At 55.7% G+C, this 18,454-nt stretch overlaps 1 protein-coding gene across 5 annotated transcripts in view; it reads right to left on the bottom strand.

Moving 5' to 3' along the window:
• The window catches only part of SGCD (sarcoglycan delta), a 223,031-nt gene that overhangs the window by 31,369 nt on the left and 173,208 nt on the right, over nt 1-18,454 (bottom strand). For all 5 annotated transcript variants that reach the window (XM_055126794.1, XM_055126795.1, XM_055126791.1 and 2 more), the window contains one exon: nt 6,874-6,961. In XM_055126794.1, the coding sequence (XP_054982769.1) occupies nt 6,874-6,961 (88 nt within the window). The remainder of the gene's footprint in view (nt 1-6,873; nt 6,962-18,454) is intronic.

Here is an 18,454-nt window from a genome sequence, read left to right as displayed (position 1 = left end):
GGTTTGCCACAGGACAGCACCGGCTGAGTTCAAATCGTGTGTGTGTGTGTGTGTGTGTGTGTGTGTGTGGAGGGGGGATCCTTGTGGTACCCCAACCCACTGCCCACCTCAGACAAAGCTGAATGATAGAAAAATTCATCTGTGATGAATAAAGCAGAAAACTGCGATATTCCAGGCTCTAGAGAAACAGATTCTGGGTCTGGATTCCCAAGCGGACTCTTGAGTGAGTGTGAGAAGTGTGTCCTTAGTGACAGAGGGCACCACTCCAACACACAGAGACAGGGACACACACACAGACAGATATGCACTCAGAGACACACAGGGACACACACAGACACACACACACCAGGATACATACACAGTCACACACGCACAAAGCAATGCACATAGACACAAACATACACGACACATAAACAGAGACACACACAGACACACAGACACACACAGACACACACAGAGGAACACACACAGACACACACAGGACACACACAAATACAGACACATACACAGACACACACACAGATACAGACACACACAGACACACACAGCGGGACACATACACCATCACACACATAGAGCAATGCACATAGACACACACAAACAAACACAGACACATAAACAGAGACACACAGATAGATACACATAGACACACACAGACACACACAGAGGAACACATACAGAGACACTCACAGACACACACAGGGACACAGACAGATACACACAGAGGAACACACATACATAGACACACAGACACACACAGGGATGCACACAGATACAGTCAGACACATAGACACACACAGATACAGACACACACAGAGACACACAGGGACACACACAGACAGATACAGACACACAGACACATACACAGACACAGGGACACACACAGAGAGACACAGAGCAACACACACATATACAGACACACATAGAGACATACACACACAGACATACACACACATAGACACACACAAGTACAGGCATAGACCCCAGCCAAACTGCTTTGCACAAACACGTCGGGATGAGCCTCGGTGCTGAGCATCTCAGGAAACCGCCTCGGCCCGAAAGAGTCGGACCCCGTGGCAGGCTCCATCCCGGAAAGTCTCGAGGGCCGAGTCCAGACTCTCGTCTCTTCCCCGACTGCCCCGAGATCGGGCGGGTTTTCCTCTCTCCCCAGACGGTGAAATCGGGGAGCGAGAGGGTCCTGGATGCTGCCAGGGACACGCCCGGAGCTGCGGGGCGAGTCCTGAGAGCCGGGGGCCGAGGCCCACCGTTGGGCAGTGCAGGGAGAAGGACAGAGCTCAGGGCTCGCCCACCGCACACCACCTGGGGCGGGCTCAAGGGAGAGAGGGTCTGCCCGGACAGACACGCCAGGTCACGGGGCGGCTTCCTGGCTGACCTCTGCATCACCCTTCTCTGGAAGCGGCAGAGAGCCCGGGGCAGAGACCAGCAGCAGAGACCACGGGGCAGAGACCCCGGGGCAGAGACCCCGGGATAGAGACCACCACAGCAGAGACCAGCAGCAGAGACCAGGGGGCAGAGACCACGGGGCAGAGACCACCATCGCAGAGACCACAGCAGAGACCCCGGGGCAGAGACCCCAGGATAGAGATCACCATAGCAGAGACCAGCAGCAGAGACCACGGGGCAGAGACCCCAGGGCAGAGACCAGCAGCAGAGACCCCGGGACAGAGACCATGGGGCAGAGACCACCATAGCAGAGACCCCGGGGCAGAGACCCTGGGGCAGAGACCCCAGGATAGAGATCACCATAGCAGAGACCAGCAGCAGAGACCCTGGGGCAGAGACCCCAGGGCAGAGACCACGGGGCAGAGACCACCATAGCAGAGACCCCGGGGCAGAGACCACGGGGCAGAGACCCCGGGACAGAGACCACCACAGCAGAGACCAGCAGCAGAGACCACGGGGCAGAGACCCCAGGGCAGAGACCAGCAGCAGAGACCCCGGGACAGAGACCATGGGGCAGAGACCACCATAGCAGAGACCCCGGGGCAGAGACCCCGGGACAGAGACCACGGGGCAGAGACCCCGGGGCAGAGACCCCAGGATAAAGATCACCATAGCAGAGACCAGCAGCAGAGACCCCGGGCAGAGATGATGGGGCAGAGATCGCCCTAACAGAGGCTACGGGGCAGGGACCACCATCGCAAGACCACAGCAGCAGAGACCAAGCGCAGAGACCAGCTCAGTAGAGACCACCTTAGCACGGAAGTGCCGATGGACAGAGACCCGCCCCAGCCCCCACGGTCTGACTCAGGTTCTCCCCCACCTGTCACAGCCACCGGGCGGCCTTGTCTGGGAGATGACCGGTGGCCAACAGATCCCCCACGATCACACCACGCTGTCCCCACACCGCCTGGCCACCGACCCCGCTGCCTGAGAGGGGAGAATCAGGGGGTGAGAATGAAGTCGCTATCACACCCCGGAAACAACTGTCACTGTCACTGTCCTAGATTTGCTCGAGCGGGCACCAGTAATGTCTCCATTGTGAGACTAGTTGTGACTGTGTTTGGCATATCGAATACGCCACGGGGAGCTTGCCAGGCTCTGCCGTGCGGGCGGGATACTCTCGGTAGCTTGCCGGGCTCTCCGAGAAGGACGGAGGAATCGAACCCAGGCTGGCCACGTGCAAGGCAAAAACGCCCTACCCGCTGTGCTATTGCTCCAGCCCCGGAAGCAGCAGTCGGGGCAAATCCTGCATCTTCCTGAACCTCAGGGGATGCCCCTGTGACCTTGTACGGACCCCATCTATCCGGCTGCCCCCCAGAGGGTTACAGGCATCAAGAGCACTGGTCTGCTCCTGCAGAATGCAGCCCCGCAGGCAGAAAGAGCTCTGGGTGAGGGAGATGCCTCTGGCATTCGGCCTGGCCATGCTCGTGACCTCTCCTCCAGCATTCCTTTCGCTTTTGCTTTTGCTTTTTTGGGGCCACACCTGACAGTGCTCAGGGCTAACTCCTGACTCTATGCTCAGGGATTGCTCCTGGCAGGCCTGGGAGACCTTCCGGGGTTCCAGGGATGGAAGAGCCGGGTCAGGTGCATGCAAGGCCAGCGCCCCTCCCCCATACTAACTCTTTAGCCTCATGACCCACAGCGTTTCCTTTTAATTTCCTTCGGATTTGGGAGGGGGGGTCACAGCCAGTGATCCGATACTTGAGGCTGACCCCTGGCTCTGCACTCAGGGGCCACTCCTGGTGGGTGGGTTCAGGGGACCCTATGGGATGTTGAGGAGCACACGCGGGTGGGCTGTGTGCAAGGCAAGCGCCCTCCCACTGTATTTTTTCTCTCTGGCCCCCTGAATCCTGGCACTTCTGACGCAGAAACGTCAGGTCTGGGTGTGGCTCGCACAGGATACGTCGGTCTGGAGAGCAGCCCCTCTGCCAAGGAGGGGGCCACCGGGAAGGAAGGATCTGCCACGGGCAGGAAAGGGAAAGGCAGGCGCAGACGCCCCCTCCGTGCGGAGGACCCCCCTCTCCTCCCCTTCTGTGGGGGCCGAGGTCAAGGTCTTGGTCACGGTCACCATGTGGGCAAAGGGCAGCTATGGGCTGGCACTGACCATTCAGGTTGGTTTCAGAGAAGAACAGGGAGGCGGGTTAGTCTAGAAAGAGGCAGACACATGGGGAGCAGCCGCGAGACGACTTTTTGGAGGAAAAGAGAAGCCGCAAGCTGGAGGAATGGACCAGAAGGATTTCATTCCAGGCCACACGGGGAGGGGGTGGGGGTGGTATTTGCACAGGGCCAGCGCTGCACTGGGGCCTTGCCACTTGTCAGAGGGTTTCACTTGCTGCATTGACTTCCCCAGGGGAGGCTGGGGACTAGGGGATGGAGAGCTGGTGAGCAAAGGGAGGGAAGAAGGGAGGGGTGGTGGGGGATGGGTGGGGGGTGGATGGATGGGTGGATGGGTAGATGGATGGATTGGTGGGTGGACGGATGGACGGACAGACGGGCAGATGGATGGATGGATGGATGGATGGATGGATGGATGGATGGGTAGATGGGTGGATGGATGGATGGATAGATAGATGGATGGGTAGATGGATGGATGGATGGATGGATGGATGGATGGGTGGATGGATGGATGGATGGGTAAATGGATGGATGGGTGATGGATAGTTAAATGGGTGGGTGAGAGGATGAGTGGTGGAGTAGACTGGTAGCAGAAGGGAATGTGGGTAGGTGGAAGAAGAGGGAGATGGATGGATAAGTAGAAGCATAGAAGGGTTAGTAGGTAGAGGGATAAAAGGTAGGTAGAAGAAAGGATAGGTGACTGGATAGATGGATAGATGGATGGATGGATGGATGGGTGAGATGAATGGGTGGGTGGATGCATGGATGGATGAATGGGTGAAGGAATGAATGGATGGATGGGTGATGGATGGTTAAGTGGGTGGGTGAGGGGATGAGTGGTGGGGTAGGTTGGTAGACAGAAGGGAAGGTGGGTAGGTGGAAATAGAGGGAGATGGATGGGTAAGTAGAAGGATGGCAAGGTTGGTGGGTAGGTGGATAGAAGGTAGGTAGAGGAAGGGACTGGTGAGTGGATGGATGATGGATGGATGGATGGATGGATGGAGGGTGAATAGGTAGATAGGTGGGTGGGTGGGTAAATGGGTAGGTGGATGGATGGATGCGTGGCTGAGTGGACAGGAGAGGGGGGTCAGCAGAAGGAGAGGTGGGTGGACAGGAGAGGAGAGGTGGGGGAGGGCAGGCAGGGGGTGTGTGGAAGGAGGGGCGGATGAGTGGATGGACACACGCTGGTTGGGCAGGTGAACGGGCAACTGAGTGGGTAACCTCAAGATGGACACAGGGAAACTGAGATCCACCACGGGACAAAGGTGCGTCTGTGGACACTGATGCTTTGGACCTGGACGCCAGGGCGAGGCTCATACCCGGTGAGAGAGACCGGGTGCCTCAAACAAGCCTATCCACGCACCTGGGGGCCCAGCACTGCACCAGAGGGAGGGAGCACCCTAAAAACACAAGCGTGACCCAGTGCCCTGTTCCTCCCAGGGGGACACTGAGTCCAAGAGGGGCCACGGCCAGGGCAGAGCCAGGAGGCTGGGGACCCCCTGGGGCGCCCGCCCACCCTGCCCTGTGCCCCCACCCCGGCGCCAGAGGGCAGATGCACGTCCTTCCGCCCTCCTGTCCTTCTGGTCTGTGTGGAAAACACCCCCCACGTGGGCTAGATCCTGAGGGGCTCACGGTGCGCTGGACTCCTGGGGGACCTCGCCAGCAGTGCTCAGTGACCCCAGGCAGGGCCGGAGTCCGTGAGTGAGCACTCCCCAGCGAGGCCAAACTCCCTTCAACTCTTTTTTTTTTTTTTGCTTTCTGGGTCACACCCAGCAATGCTCAGGGATTACTCCTGGCTCAGCACTCAGGAATTACTGCTGGAAGTGGTTGGGGGGATCCTATGGGACGCCGGGGATTGACCCAGGCTGGCCGTGTGCAATGTGCAAGGCCAACGCCCTTCCCGCTGTACTATTGCTCTGGTCCCCCACCTTTTTTTAAAAAAAAAAAATCATTACTATTATTGATTTGGGGCCACACCTGGAGATGCTCAGGGCTTTCTCCTGGCGGTGCTCAGGGGACCCTATGGGATGCCAGGGATCGAGCCTGGGTTGGCTGTGTGCAAGGCAAACTCCCTTCCCACTGGACTATCGCTCGGACCCCCAATGCCCTCTTTAGAGGCCGAGAGAGGGGACAAGGCGGGGGCGGGGGGGCAGGACACTTGGTTTGCAGGTGCCAAGATCCCAGGATGATCCCCACCAGCAGGTAAGTTCAGGAGATCCCTGAGCACAGCTGGGATACGCTCCCGTGGCCCCGACTCCAGGGGGATGGGGCAGCCCTATGGGTGCCCACTGGGCTACGAGGCAGAATGGCCACAGCAGTGAGCGGTACCCCAGTTCTCTGAGCACTGCTCGGGTGCCCCTCCCCGTCGAAACTCTCTGTTGTTTCTGGGCCACACTTGGTAGTGCTCAGGGATCACTCCTGGCAGCCTCCGGGGGCCCTGCCCGCTGTACCGTCGCTCTGCCCCCGGAGCCCCCTTGAAACACACCCAGGGGCGGGGGAGGGAGGGGGCTATTCTCTGTGGGGATGCGACTTGCCGGCTTCCCTTGGATCATGCCAGAGGAAGTCGCTGCTCACGTGTGGGGGCTTGCTCGGGAGAAGCCCTACCTCTGCCCCCCCAGGAAGCTGGAGGAGGTTCCACGCGCGGGTCAGACCGCCTGGGGTGTGGGAGAGCCTAGAAGGCCGCTGGCCTGTCCTCCTCTGGGGCTAGATGCTGGCGCATGGCCACTGCAATGCACCCTCCACTTCCGGGTCCCAGGCTGTGAGATGTGCATGCACATACACATACACATGCACACGCACACACACAGACAGACCCTGCATTTCCTGCACGCATGCGTATGTACACACAGAGACAGGCCCTGCATTTCCTGCACGCATGCGTGTGTACACACAGAGACAGGCCCTGCATTTCCTGCACGCATGCGTGTGTACACACACAGACAGGCCCTGCATTTCCTGCACGCATGCGTGTGTACACACACAGAGACAGGCCCTGCATTTCCTGCATGCATGCGTATGCACACACACACACACACACACACTGCATCCTCAGCCCTGCACTTTGATGCTTATGCACCCATGCGCGCGCGCACACACACACACACACACACACACGTACTCTCTTTATCTTCAGTCCTACACTTATAGCCACACACTCTCTCACTCTCTCTCTCCCACTCTCTCTCCCTCTTCAGCCCTGCATTTCCAGCCCACATGCACTCATGCACGCTCTCTCTCTCTCTCTCTCTCTCTCTCTCTCTCTCATCCTCACCGTTCCAGGTGTGTCTTTCTCACCTGTGATGAGCTGCGTGAGCACTCGCGTTTGCTCGTTGAGGATGTTCACGGTGACGTTACGGGCCGACTTGAAGTACAGAGCATTCCCCTGTGAAGAGAACAGAAGAGAGACATGGATCGACGGCTCGGCCCAGCGCCAGGCTCCAGCTCGGCCGCGTCCAGAGTCTTCCTCACCCCACAGACGTGATCACCCCTCATCTGCAGGGGACTCCCCCGAGAGTCATGAGTCATGAACACTACGTGGACTCCACACAGACACACAGACCCACACATACACCCCAGAACAGACCTAATGTGGATTTCTTACACACACGCAGGGACGTACACAGGTCACGTGGATTCCTGACACACTCAGAATACTCACTTGGGCGCACATTCACTAGGACACACAGTTCACATAGATTCCATGCACAGACATACATCCATGAACACACACACACTAGGACACACATGTGGATTCTTCACACAGAGACAAATACCAGGAAAGAATCTGGATTCCTTACACACACACACCAGCACACACTACTTCACATAGATTCCATACACATACACACACACACATACACCAGCACAGATCCAGCGTGGATTCATACATACACATGAACATACACACATTCTCCATGTAGATCCCTTATGCACACAGATAAACTCATATATGCACACACACACTGGGACATACATTTCACGTGGAGTTCTTACACACAAACACACATATACACACCAGTGCAGATCCAATGTGGGTTCCTTACACACACATGAACACACACACTTCACTTGGATTCCTTACACACACACACACACACACACACACACTTCAGTTGGATTCCTTACACACACATACCAAGATGTACTGTGAATTCCTCACACATAGACACAAGGCCAGAATTACTATGGATTCCTTATACACACATGCACACACACACACACACACACACACACACACACACCCCAGGATGACACTCCTGTGTCTCTCCTGGCCTACACACAACCGCAGGGTTGATCCACGATCTCACCACTCTCAAGTCCTCATTCTGCCACGCGGGGCTCTGCCCCAGATGGGTCCCAGCACTGAAGATGGGGTGGGCTTGGGAAACATCTGGAAAGTCTGGTTAATAATCGGGTTAATAATCAATGTCTTTAGGATTTAGGAAAATGAAGTACATGCCAGGAGTGATTCCTGAGTGCAGAGCCAGGACTAAACCCTGTGCATCGCTGGGTGTGACCCAAAGAGCAAAAAAAGAAAAAAAGAAAAAAAAGTGCAGACTTTCCCCCCACCCCCCGCCAAATTCACATTCCTGGTGGCGTAAGCATCTATCTGGGGTGGGGGAGGGGAATGAGTGGGGGCTGAACAGCTAAAGTCTAAGAGTTGTTCAGCCTTCAAGGGGCTGGAGCGATAGCACAGCGGGGAGGGTGTTTGCCTTGCACACGGCCAACCCAGGTTCGATTCCCAGCATCCCATAGGGTCCCCTGAGCACCGCCAGGAGTCATTCTGAGTGCAGATCCAGGAGTAACCCCTGTGCATCGCTGGGTGTGACCCAAAAAGCAAAAAAAAAAAAAAAAGAGCTTCTCGGCCTTCGAGGAGAGCAACTCGCCCCGACCCGGCCCCTCGGGACACCCCCAGCCTGGGATGGGCACCCTTGGAGACAGACAGACCCCTCCCTGCCGTCTCAGTCCTGCGCCTGAAACCAAGGGGGCCCGCCATACCCTGTGTGTCCTTCCTGCTCTCTCTAGTCCTCAGTTCCAACTTCTCCTGACACGCCCCCTTCACCCTGCAGCAGCCAGCACAGGGAAGGCCCTTCCCCTCCCCCATGCCTGTGGACGCACGATGGCAGAGGTTAGGGGGTGCAGGTGTGGCATGTGGGTACCAAACCCAGCCACTGAGAGTCCGGACAAAGCTCATGCACCCAAACTCCTTAATAAGTTTCAACATGTGATAAAATCTTTTTTTTTCTTTTTGGATCACACCCGGCGATGCACAGGGGTTACTCCTGGCTCTGCACTCAAGAATCATCCCTGGTGATGCTCAGGGGACCCTATGGGATGCTGGTATTCGAACCCGGGTTGGCCGAGTAAAGGCAAACGCCCTCCCCGCTGTGCTATTCCTCCAGCCCCCATGTGATAAAATCTTTTTGGTTTTTTTTTTTTTTGGCTTGGGGGCCACCCCTGGTGGCTGTGCTCAGGGATCACTCCTGAAAGCCCTTGAAAGACCATATGGGATGCTGGGGATCAAACCCGGGTCAGCCGCACGCAAGACAAGTGACTTACTGGCTAGACTCTCTGTCCAGCCCAGAAACACGATGAAGTCTAACAGTGGCCTGGGCTACTGTCCACTCTCACCCTCTGCATTTAAAAGGGGATCAAGAATTTTGGGTCACTGACCGCAGAAGGACAGGCAGTGGCCAGATTTGCCACCACCCCTCTGACCCCGGCTTAGCACAGAAGCCCCCACTAGCAGAGCTGACAGCACCTGTCAGGAATCAGGAATTTCTGGTGAAAAGGAACACGGGCTACCACTTTCTTCTTCCTGAAGCTTTGTTGCCCCATCCTCTCTCTCTCTCTCTCTCTCTCTCTCTCTCTCTCTCTCTCTCTCTCTCTCTCTCTCGGGAACTTTCCGGGGCTCCTCTTCTCCCCAGTGCCAGGACAGGGTCCCGCCCCATACCTGTAAGAAGGCACCTTCCTTCTCACTCTCTCTCCTTCTGGGGGTTATGGTTTTCCAATCCTAAGCGGCCCTCACACCAACAGGGTTTAGGGAACATCTCTCTCCCTGTACAAGGGCCCGAGGTTGGAAGCCTCGGGTGCTGGGGAGAAGGCAGCTGGGATAGAGGAGGAAGCACGATGGCAATGACAGTTGGAAATGACGCTGGGTAAGAACTGCGTGTGGAAAGTAGGTAAAGGGACAAATGTGGTAACCTCTCAGTATCTGTATTGCAAAAGTAATGCCCAAAGGGGGGGAAAGACAGAGAGACAGAGAGACAGAGAGAGAGAGAGAGAGAGAGAGAGAGAGAGAGAGACAGACAGACAGACAGACAGACAGAGAGGGAGAGAGACACACAGAGAGACAGAGGGAGGGAGGGAGAAAGAGAGAGAGAGAGAGAGAGAGAGAGAGAGAGAGAGAGAGAGAGAGAGAGATGCCTGCCATGAGGGTGGGTGGCAGGAGGGAAAAAATCTGGGGATGGGGCGGGAGTGACAGCACAGCAGGTAGGGCGTTTGCCTTGCACGCGGCCAACCCGGGTTCGATTCCCAGCATCCCATAGGGTACCCTGAGCACCACCAGGGGTGATTCCTGAGTGCATGAGCCAGGAGTGACCCCTGTGCATCGCTGGGTGTGACCCAAAAAGCAAAAACAATAAAAAATAAAATAAAATAAAATAAAAACTGGGGACATCAGTGGTGGAAAACATACACTGGTGCAGGGTCAGGTGTTGGAACATTGTATGATGAGCCCCTAATCATGGACAACTCTGTAACTCTATTTCACTGCAATTCAATTCTGTGATTCAATTAATTAAAAAAAATGCAACCCTCCGCCCCCTCTGTCTACCTTCCCTGGACACCCAAAACTCCGCCCTATCCCTGTGCCACTGCCTGAGATGTCCTCAGAGCTCATCACACAGTGCTCCCCGCTGGGGATACTGCTTCCCTTTCCACTGGTCCTTAGGTAGCAGCCGGAGGCAGTGTGTGGGTGCAAACACTGCATTTCACGGTGACTGTATGTCCCAGCTGGGATGACGGTGACACGGGACCAGGGGTGGCCCGGAGAATGGCCAGGGATGCTGATGGGCAGAGTAAGTGGACGGCTCCCGGCGGCCAGGGCAGCAGAGGGCCGCGTGGTCACAGAGCTGGGAGCTGGGGCGTGACCCTCTGCCGTCTACATATCTGCCCCTTTCCGGGATGAGGCATTTGCCAACCCTGGCTCACACGTGTGACCCGATGGCTTCCCTTTGACTGCTCCGTGCTGGCTTCTGCCCCCTCAGAATCAGAGGGGCGAGGACCCCATTTTTGCCAAGGCCGGGAAGTTTAGGGAAAAGGCCCTGCCCCGGAGACCTCAAAGACAGCCCCACCTGCGGGGTCCCACACTGAGACTTCAGCTTAGCAGAGTCCCGCCCTTGGGAGCCCCCCATCACGGGCCGGAGCCATAGGACAGCATGGAGGGCACGTGCCCTGCATGAGACTGCTCTGGGTGCGACTCCCAGAAACCTACAGGGTCCCCCGAGCACTGCCAGGAGTGCTCCCAGAGCAAAGAGCCAGGAGGAAGCCGGGAGCATCGCTGGGTGTGGTCCACCCACTGAAAATAAATAGGTGAGGGCAACTAACTAACCCCACTTCCCCAAGGGTTTACGTCTCTTCATTCTTTCTTATTTTTGCGGGTTGGGTTTTTTGGTTTGTTTTTGGGCCAAAACTTAGTGAAGTTCAGGGCATACTCCCGGCTCAGTGCTCAGGAGATCCTAGGGGACACCAGGGATCAAACCCAGATCTGCCTTGTGCAAGGAAAATGCCCTCCCCAGTGTGGAATTGCTCCAGCCCCTTTTCATTAGTATTTCTGACACTATAAGAAATGTCGCACTCCATTGAATGGGGGGGGGGGGGAAGAACATACATATATATCTATATATCACTGTATCACTGTCATCCCGTCATTCATCAATTTGCTTGAGCGGGCACCAGTAACATCTCCATTCACCCCTGTTGCATGCTAGTATAGCCCGATGGCGCCCTGGGGGCTCTTCCAGGATCAGATATATTTCATTTCCTACACTTGTAACTGCAGTCACATTCAATACTGTATCTTCCGGGATTTACTTTTTAATGGGCTGGAGCGATAGCACAGCAGGTAGAGCATTTTTGCCTTGCACGTGGCTGACCCACGTTCGACTCCTCCATCCCTCTCGGAGAGCCCGGCAAGCTACTGAGAGTATCTCGCCCGCACGGCAGAGCCTGGCAAGCTCCCCGTGGCGTATTCGATATGCCAAAAACAGTAACAACAACTCTCACAATGGAGACGTTGCTGGTGCCCACTCGAGCAGATCGATATTCATGTTCTTGTTTTGGCGGGCACACCCAGCGGGGCTCAGGGCTGACTCCCGGCTCTGCATTCTGGAATCGCTCTGGCCCCTCTTTCAGAAAATCATCTCGTCTTCTAGGTGTTAGTCGTCCTCCAGCTCTGAGTCTTATCTCCCAAACTGTATCGCAAGAGCTGGAGGGGGAGGAGGGGGGTGACTGGAAGGCAGTTATATTCTGGAACATTCTGGAATGTTCTGGGATGTTTGCTAGCCCGCTTTTAAGTCACCACAAGTCCAGCTGGCTTTGCTGAGAGGGGACTTAGCCAAGTTATAGACTCATAGGCAGTTCTTTCCTTTTTTAATTAATTTTAAAAAGCTTTTTATATTGAATCACTGTGAGACAGACCCTTACAAAACTGTTCATGATTGGGTTCTAGTCATAGAGTGTTCCAACACTCACCCCTCCACCAGTGTACACTTCCCGGTACCAGTCACCCCCAACCTCCTGCCTGTCGAGATGGCAGGTGCTTTACTTCTCTCTCTCTTTCTCTCTCTCTCCCTCTCTCTCCCTCTCCCTCTCTCCCTCCCTTTCTCTCTTCCTCTCTCTCCCTCTCTCTTCCTCTCTTTCTCTCTCCCCCTCTCTCTTTCTCCCTCTCTTTCTCTCCCTCTCTCTTTCCCTCTCTCTCCCTCTCTCCCTCTCTCTCCCTCTCTCCCTCCCTCTCTCTTCCTCTCTCTCCCTCTCTCTCTCCCTCTCTCTCTCTTTCTCCCTCTCTTTCTCTCCCTCTCTCTCTCCCTCTCTTTCCCTCTCTCTCCCTCTCTCTCTCCCTCTCTCCCTCTCTCTCTTTCTCCCTCTCTCTCTCTCCCTCCCTCTCTCTCACTGTCCTCTCTCTCTCCTTTTGGCCATTGTGTCTTGCAGTACTGATGTAGAAAGGTTATCAAGAAAATCCCTCTCCCTACTTTTAACCCTCAGCTCTTGTCCAGCGTGACCCTTCCCAGCTATCATTGTCACACCGGTCCCTTCTCTCTCATCTACCCTCAGCCCCCCACACACTTGTGACCAGTCCTCCTGACCCCCGTTTTCCCTGGCCGCGGATATTATAGTCTTCTGCTTTACCTATCTCCAGCTTTCTTCACGGCTGACAATCCTTCAGATCAGGAGAAAAACTGTTTTCTACACCCATTATCCCACCCTCTGCCAGGTGAACGAGAGTGTGTCCCTGGGGCCTGGTCCTGCACCCCCACCCCACCCCCCAACTCGGGCAGGGCTTGGAGAGAACAAAGTTTCACTAGCTCCGTGGGTACTACTGAAAAGTGTCAATACTACAGCAGGTGCTACTGAAAACTTTCAACAGTGCAGCAGGTACTATATATGACCTTGCACGCAGCCGGCCTGGCTTCAACCCCCGACCATCCCATAGGGCACCCCCCCCCAGCCAGGATCCACCAGGAGTGATCCCTGAGCACAGAGCTAAGAGTCGGCCCTGAGCACCACCGGGGTGTGGCTCCAAAAGAAAGCAAGAGAAAGTTTCTCCCACCCGTCGGATCTCACGCGCGTCTGCCGGTGGCATTTGGGAAGGAATTTCATTAACTGCTGCTAACGTGTCATAAGCCATCTTGAATGGAAGGGTAATGGCTCATAACGTTTGTAAGCTTTTTAATTTCATGCAATATGAGCAGCATAATCGGGGCCGATTAAAGCCGATCGTCTGTGCCCAAGCGGAGTTACCTTCCTGGCTTTTGTTTTCTCTTCCTCCTGGTGGGACCAACCCCTGAGCCCCCCAAGGAAACCAGCCCGGCGCCCCCCTCTCAGGCTGACCGGGCTGTGGGGGTGCAGCTGCATCATGCAGGGTGGTCTGGATGCCCTGAGGGTCGCTGGGGAGGGGGGGATGGAGAGAGAGAAAGAAGAGAGAGAAGAGAGGGAGGGAGGCAATTGGAGGGAGGGAGAGAAAGAGAGGGATAGAGAAGAGATAGAGAAGAAAGGGAGAGAGGGAGAGAAATGAGAGAGAGGGAGAAGGAGGGAGTGAGGGAGAAGGGAGAGGGAGGGGGAGGGGGAGAGAGGGAGGGAGGAGCAAGGAGAGAGAGAAGAGGGAGGGAGAGAGGGGGAGAGGGAGAGAGGAGAGAGGGAAGAGAGAGGGGGAGAGGGAGAGAAGAGATAGGGAGAGGAGAAAGGAAGGGAGGGAGAGAGAGGGAGAGAGAGGAAGAGAGAGGGAGAGAAAGAGGGAGAAAGAAGAGGGGAGAAAGAGGAAGAGAGATAAAGAGGAGAGAGAAGAGATAGGGAGAGGAGAGAGGAAGGGAGGGAGAAAGAGAGGGAGAGGGAGAGAAGGAAGAGAAGGGAGAGAAAGAAGGGGAGAGAGGGAGAGAAAGAGAGGGAAAAAGATGGAGAGAGAGGGAGAGGGAAAAGGAGAGAGGGGGAGAGGGAGAGAGAGAAAGAGAGGAAGAGAGAGGGAGAGAGGGAGGGAGAGGGAGAGAGGTAGAGAGAGAAAGAGAGGGAGAGAGATGGAGAGAGAGGGAGAGGGAAAAGGAGAGAGAGGGAGGGGAGAGAAAAAGGAAGAGAGAGGGAGAGAGAAAGAGAGGGAGAAAGATGGAGAGAGAAAGGGAGAGGGAAAAGGAGAGAGAGAGGGAGAAGGAAGAGGAGGGAGAGAAAGAAGGGGAGAGGGGGGAGAGAGAGAAAGGGAGAGAGAGGGAGAGGGAAAAGGAGAGAGAGGGAGGGGGAGAGAGAGGGAGAAGGAGAGAGAGGGAGAGGGAGAGAGAAGGAGAGAGAGGAGGGAGAGAGAGTGAGAGAGAGGAAGAGGAGAGAGAGAGAGGAGAAGGAGAGGGAGAGGGAGAAAGACAGGGAGAGAGAGGGAGAGGGAGGGAGAGAGAGAGGAAGAGAGGGAGAGAGATACAGGGAGAAAGAGGGAGAGAGAGAAAGAGAGGAAGAGAGGGAGGGAGAGAGAGGGAGAGAGAGAGAGACGCCTTTTCCCTTTGCTTTGACCCTGAGGACGGAGTCTGGGTCAGACTCAAAGGGCAGTGTCCTGTCGGTGGGACAGAGTAAGTGGGGGTACAGAGGGGGGGCGGGCGGCAGCCGATGCCCCGAGCCTCCACACTGTGCTCCGGCTTCCCGTCCCCCGAGGGACCCTGAGTCCACCGGTGGCCAGTTAGAGGGGCCAAGAGGCAGGCGCCACTGGTGAAGGGAAGGGTGTTTGAGTATTGTATAACTGACATAATCCTGAGAACTTTGTAACCCTCCACTTGGTGATTCAATAAAGAAAAAAAAAAAAAAGAGGCAGGCGCCAAGCGAGAGGCACTCCCGGCCCCTACAACAGTGTCCTCAAACTGGCCCTTCAAGACCCCCGTGATGGGCGTGGCTGCTCCACGCACACTCTTCACTCTTTGCCCATGCTCTGGGGGGTGCGAGGAGGTGGGCAGGTTCTGTTCACACCCAGCGATGCTCAGGGGTTACTCCTGGCTCTGCACTCAGGAATTACTCCTGGCGGTGCTCGGGGGGGCCCTATGGGATGCCAGGGATCGAACCCTGGTCGGCCGAGTGCAAGGCAAATGCCCTCCCCCACTGTCCTACTGCTCCAGCCCCTCACTTGTGATTTTTCATGTGACCCTCTTAGAATGTCCGGAGGGCCCCCAGCCCCCCGTGGAGAGCCACTGCTCTAAATTTCTGCTCATACCATCACCCGCCCGCTTGCCCGCCCATCGAAGGAGCTATTTCCCGGCAGGGACCTGGAGACGAGAGTAAGGTTTGTACCAGGAAGTAATCTTTCCTTCTTCTGCTTTTTGGGGACACACCCGTTGGCACCGGAGGGCAGAGTGGTTGACTCCCGACTCTGTGCTCAGGGATCACTCCTGGCGGGGCTCGGGGATTTACGGGATGCTGGGGATCAAACCCGAGTCGGCTGTGTGCAAGGCCGGCGCCCTACCCACTGTGCTACCCGGCCCCCTGTGACAGGGAATTTTTCAAACGCCTGAGATGGTCCATCTCCATTCACAGCATCCCGGCTGTCCCACTGCTGTGGTCCTGAGCTCCCAACCCCCTCCCCCAAAGGCCGTGGGGTGGGGGGAATCTGACAGCACTCCGGAAGTGACCGAACCCAGTGGGTTAATGCCAGTTACCTGAGACCCCGCGTCTGCCTGCCAGTGGATTTGCTCTTTGATGACGTTTATGTGCCGCCCCCCGCCCAGCCCCCTGCCCTGTCCCCACCCATCCTTGAACCAGGCATGAAGGAAAGGCACCGTATTGGCCATTCAGAAGTCCTGCTGAATTTAGGTCCCACCCTGACGTGCACCAGGTTCAGATGACGTCACACACGGTGACATCACACATGGTTCAGATGACGTCACACATATTGTCGAGCCCCTGAGCTCCATTAATTAGGGCTCATCGGACACAGAAAGCAAACGATGCCCAGGGGGTAACGTTCCTGCTTGCAGGTGCACGCAGATCAGTCCTGGGCAGAGGCCCCCTGAGTGACTTCTGCCTGCTCACCTGCCCCCCGACCCCAGGGAGAAAGGCCAAGGACACCAAACCAGCAGTGGCCTGCCCCAGAAAGCCCCTTGCTAACTCAATGCTTCACACTGATACAAAGATGACATGAAAGGATCCACCCCTCTCCCCCTACTCCTGTGTCCATTGCAGCACAGAGCACAATGGCCACCATAGGGACACAACCCGAAGGTCTGACCATGGACACATCCAAAAGTTGTTGACAGACACAATGGAATAGTATGCAGCTCTGAAGAAGAACAATAGCACACAATGTGCAGCAGCATGGATGGAATCAGAGGGAAATTATGCTGCGTGAAGTAGTTAGAAGGAAAGGGGGCAGACCCAGAGTGATCTCACTCTCCTTTTTTTTTTTTTTTTTTTGCTTTTTGAGTCATACCTGGTGATGTATGTGCAGGGGTCACTCCTGGCTCTGTACTCAGGAATTACCCCATCATTCTCACTTTTTAACAGTTTTTTTTTGTTTGTTTTTTGCTTTTTTTGGGTCACACCCGGCAATGCTCAGGGGTTACTCCCGGCTCTGCACTCAGGAATCACTCCTGGCGGTGCTCAGGGGACCATATGGGATGCTGGGAATCGAACCCAAGTCAGCCGCGTGCAAGGCAAACGCCCTACCCGCTGTGCTATCGCTCCAGCCCCATTGATCTCACTCTTAAGGGACTTAAAGATGCACAGAAAGGGAGCAACGCGGGGTCAGAAGCAACACAGCGGGAGAACTGAGCCACACAGCTGAGCTGGAGGGGCCTTGGGCGGGAGGGGTGCTGGGGTCCTCGGGAGCGAGAGGGGCACACTGGAGACCCGTCTGGGGTTGGAGTTATGCGTCTGAGCAACCATTATCCATAGCGTTGTAAACCAGAGAATCTCAATAAATTTTTTTTCAACATTTTGAGGGGCCTTTCACTTGGCTGACCTGGGTTCGAGCCCTGGCATCCCCTAGGGTTCCTCGAGCACCGCCGGGAGTGATCCCTGAGTGAATCAGCCAGGAGTCAGCCAGACGTGTGGCCCCCAAATCAAAAACAAAGAAAAGTTCCAGGTTGACAAATCGGTTAAGAGGTGGCCTGCAGGAACGCCAGCCTCGGGGCTCCACGCAGATGAGGGGACGCGCTGGGCAAGGGAACTCGCTCGCTCCCCAGGGCCACCATCCACCAGCGGCAACCCCAGGCAGCCTCGCTCCGTCACGAGAGTCCAAGCCCTGCCCCCTTCATGGAGCAAAGACAGACCACCACCCGCCACCTGTCCCCCATGATCCCATCTGTGAATGCAACTAGTGCGGGTCCCGGGGTCAGCCTGGCGCACTCCCCACCCTGGTGGCGGGGGACAGGTAGCACCACATAGAGGGGGCCTTAAAAACCACGTCCACACACACGAACGGCTCCTCCATTCCTGAGCAACTGTGATTCCGGAGGCCAACTAACTACTTTCGGCACCTGGCGGCTTCTTGCAGAAATGCCTCTAGACTGTGAACTAAGCTATGGCCCCGTGCCACCCCGGGAAGGGAAAGGTTTTTCTCTCTTGGTCTTTCCTTTCCCCGGTGGCGGTGTGGCAACCGCCATCTTTTAGAACCCACTAAACAGAGGTACGAGCTTGCAGTGATGCAACTTCTGGCAGAAATTTCTCTGGACTTAATTATTAAATCCCAGAAATCCAAAACCTCATCTGCTCTTCGTTCTCAGCCGTGGAAAACAAATTATCCAATGCTGCCTTTTCGGCAGGTCTGATTGTTGAGGGAAAATTCCAAATAATAATAGCGAGTTTTCTGTTGAAATATTGAATGTCATCAAAGTAAAGAGGGAGTAAAGTGAAAATCATCAGCCACACAGGCGGGGGGTCGGGGGGGGGGGGGTGGTGGGATGGGAGGTATTCCAGGGTTCTTGGTGGTGGAACATGTGCACTGGTGAAGGGATGGGTGTTTGATCATTGTAGGACTGAGACTTAAGCCTGGAAGCTTTGTAACTTTCCTCATGGTGATGCAATTAAAAAATAAATTAATTTGAAAAAAAACACCATGTCCAGCATAGCTGGGACCATGGACTCTCATGGTCAATGGGCCATACTGGCCGCAATGCCCAGTGCGGACTCCTGCCTC

Source organism: Sorex araneus, chromosome 2 (genome assembly GCF_027595985.1).
Source record: "Sorex araneus isolate mSorAra2 chromosome 2, mSorAra2.pri, whole genome shotgun sequence".
In the NCBI taxonomy this organism is placed as follows: Eukaryota; Metazoa; Chordata; class Mammalia; order Eulipotyphla; family Soricidae; genus Sorex; species Sorex araneus.
This window is presented reverse-complemented; position numbering and strand designations above follow the sequence as displayed.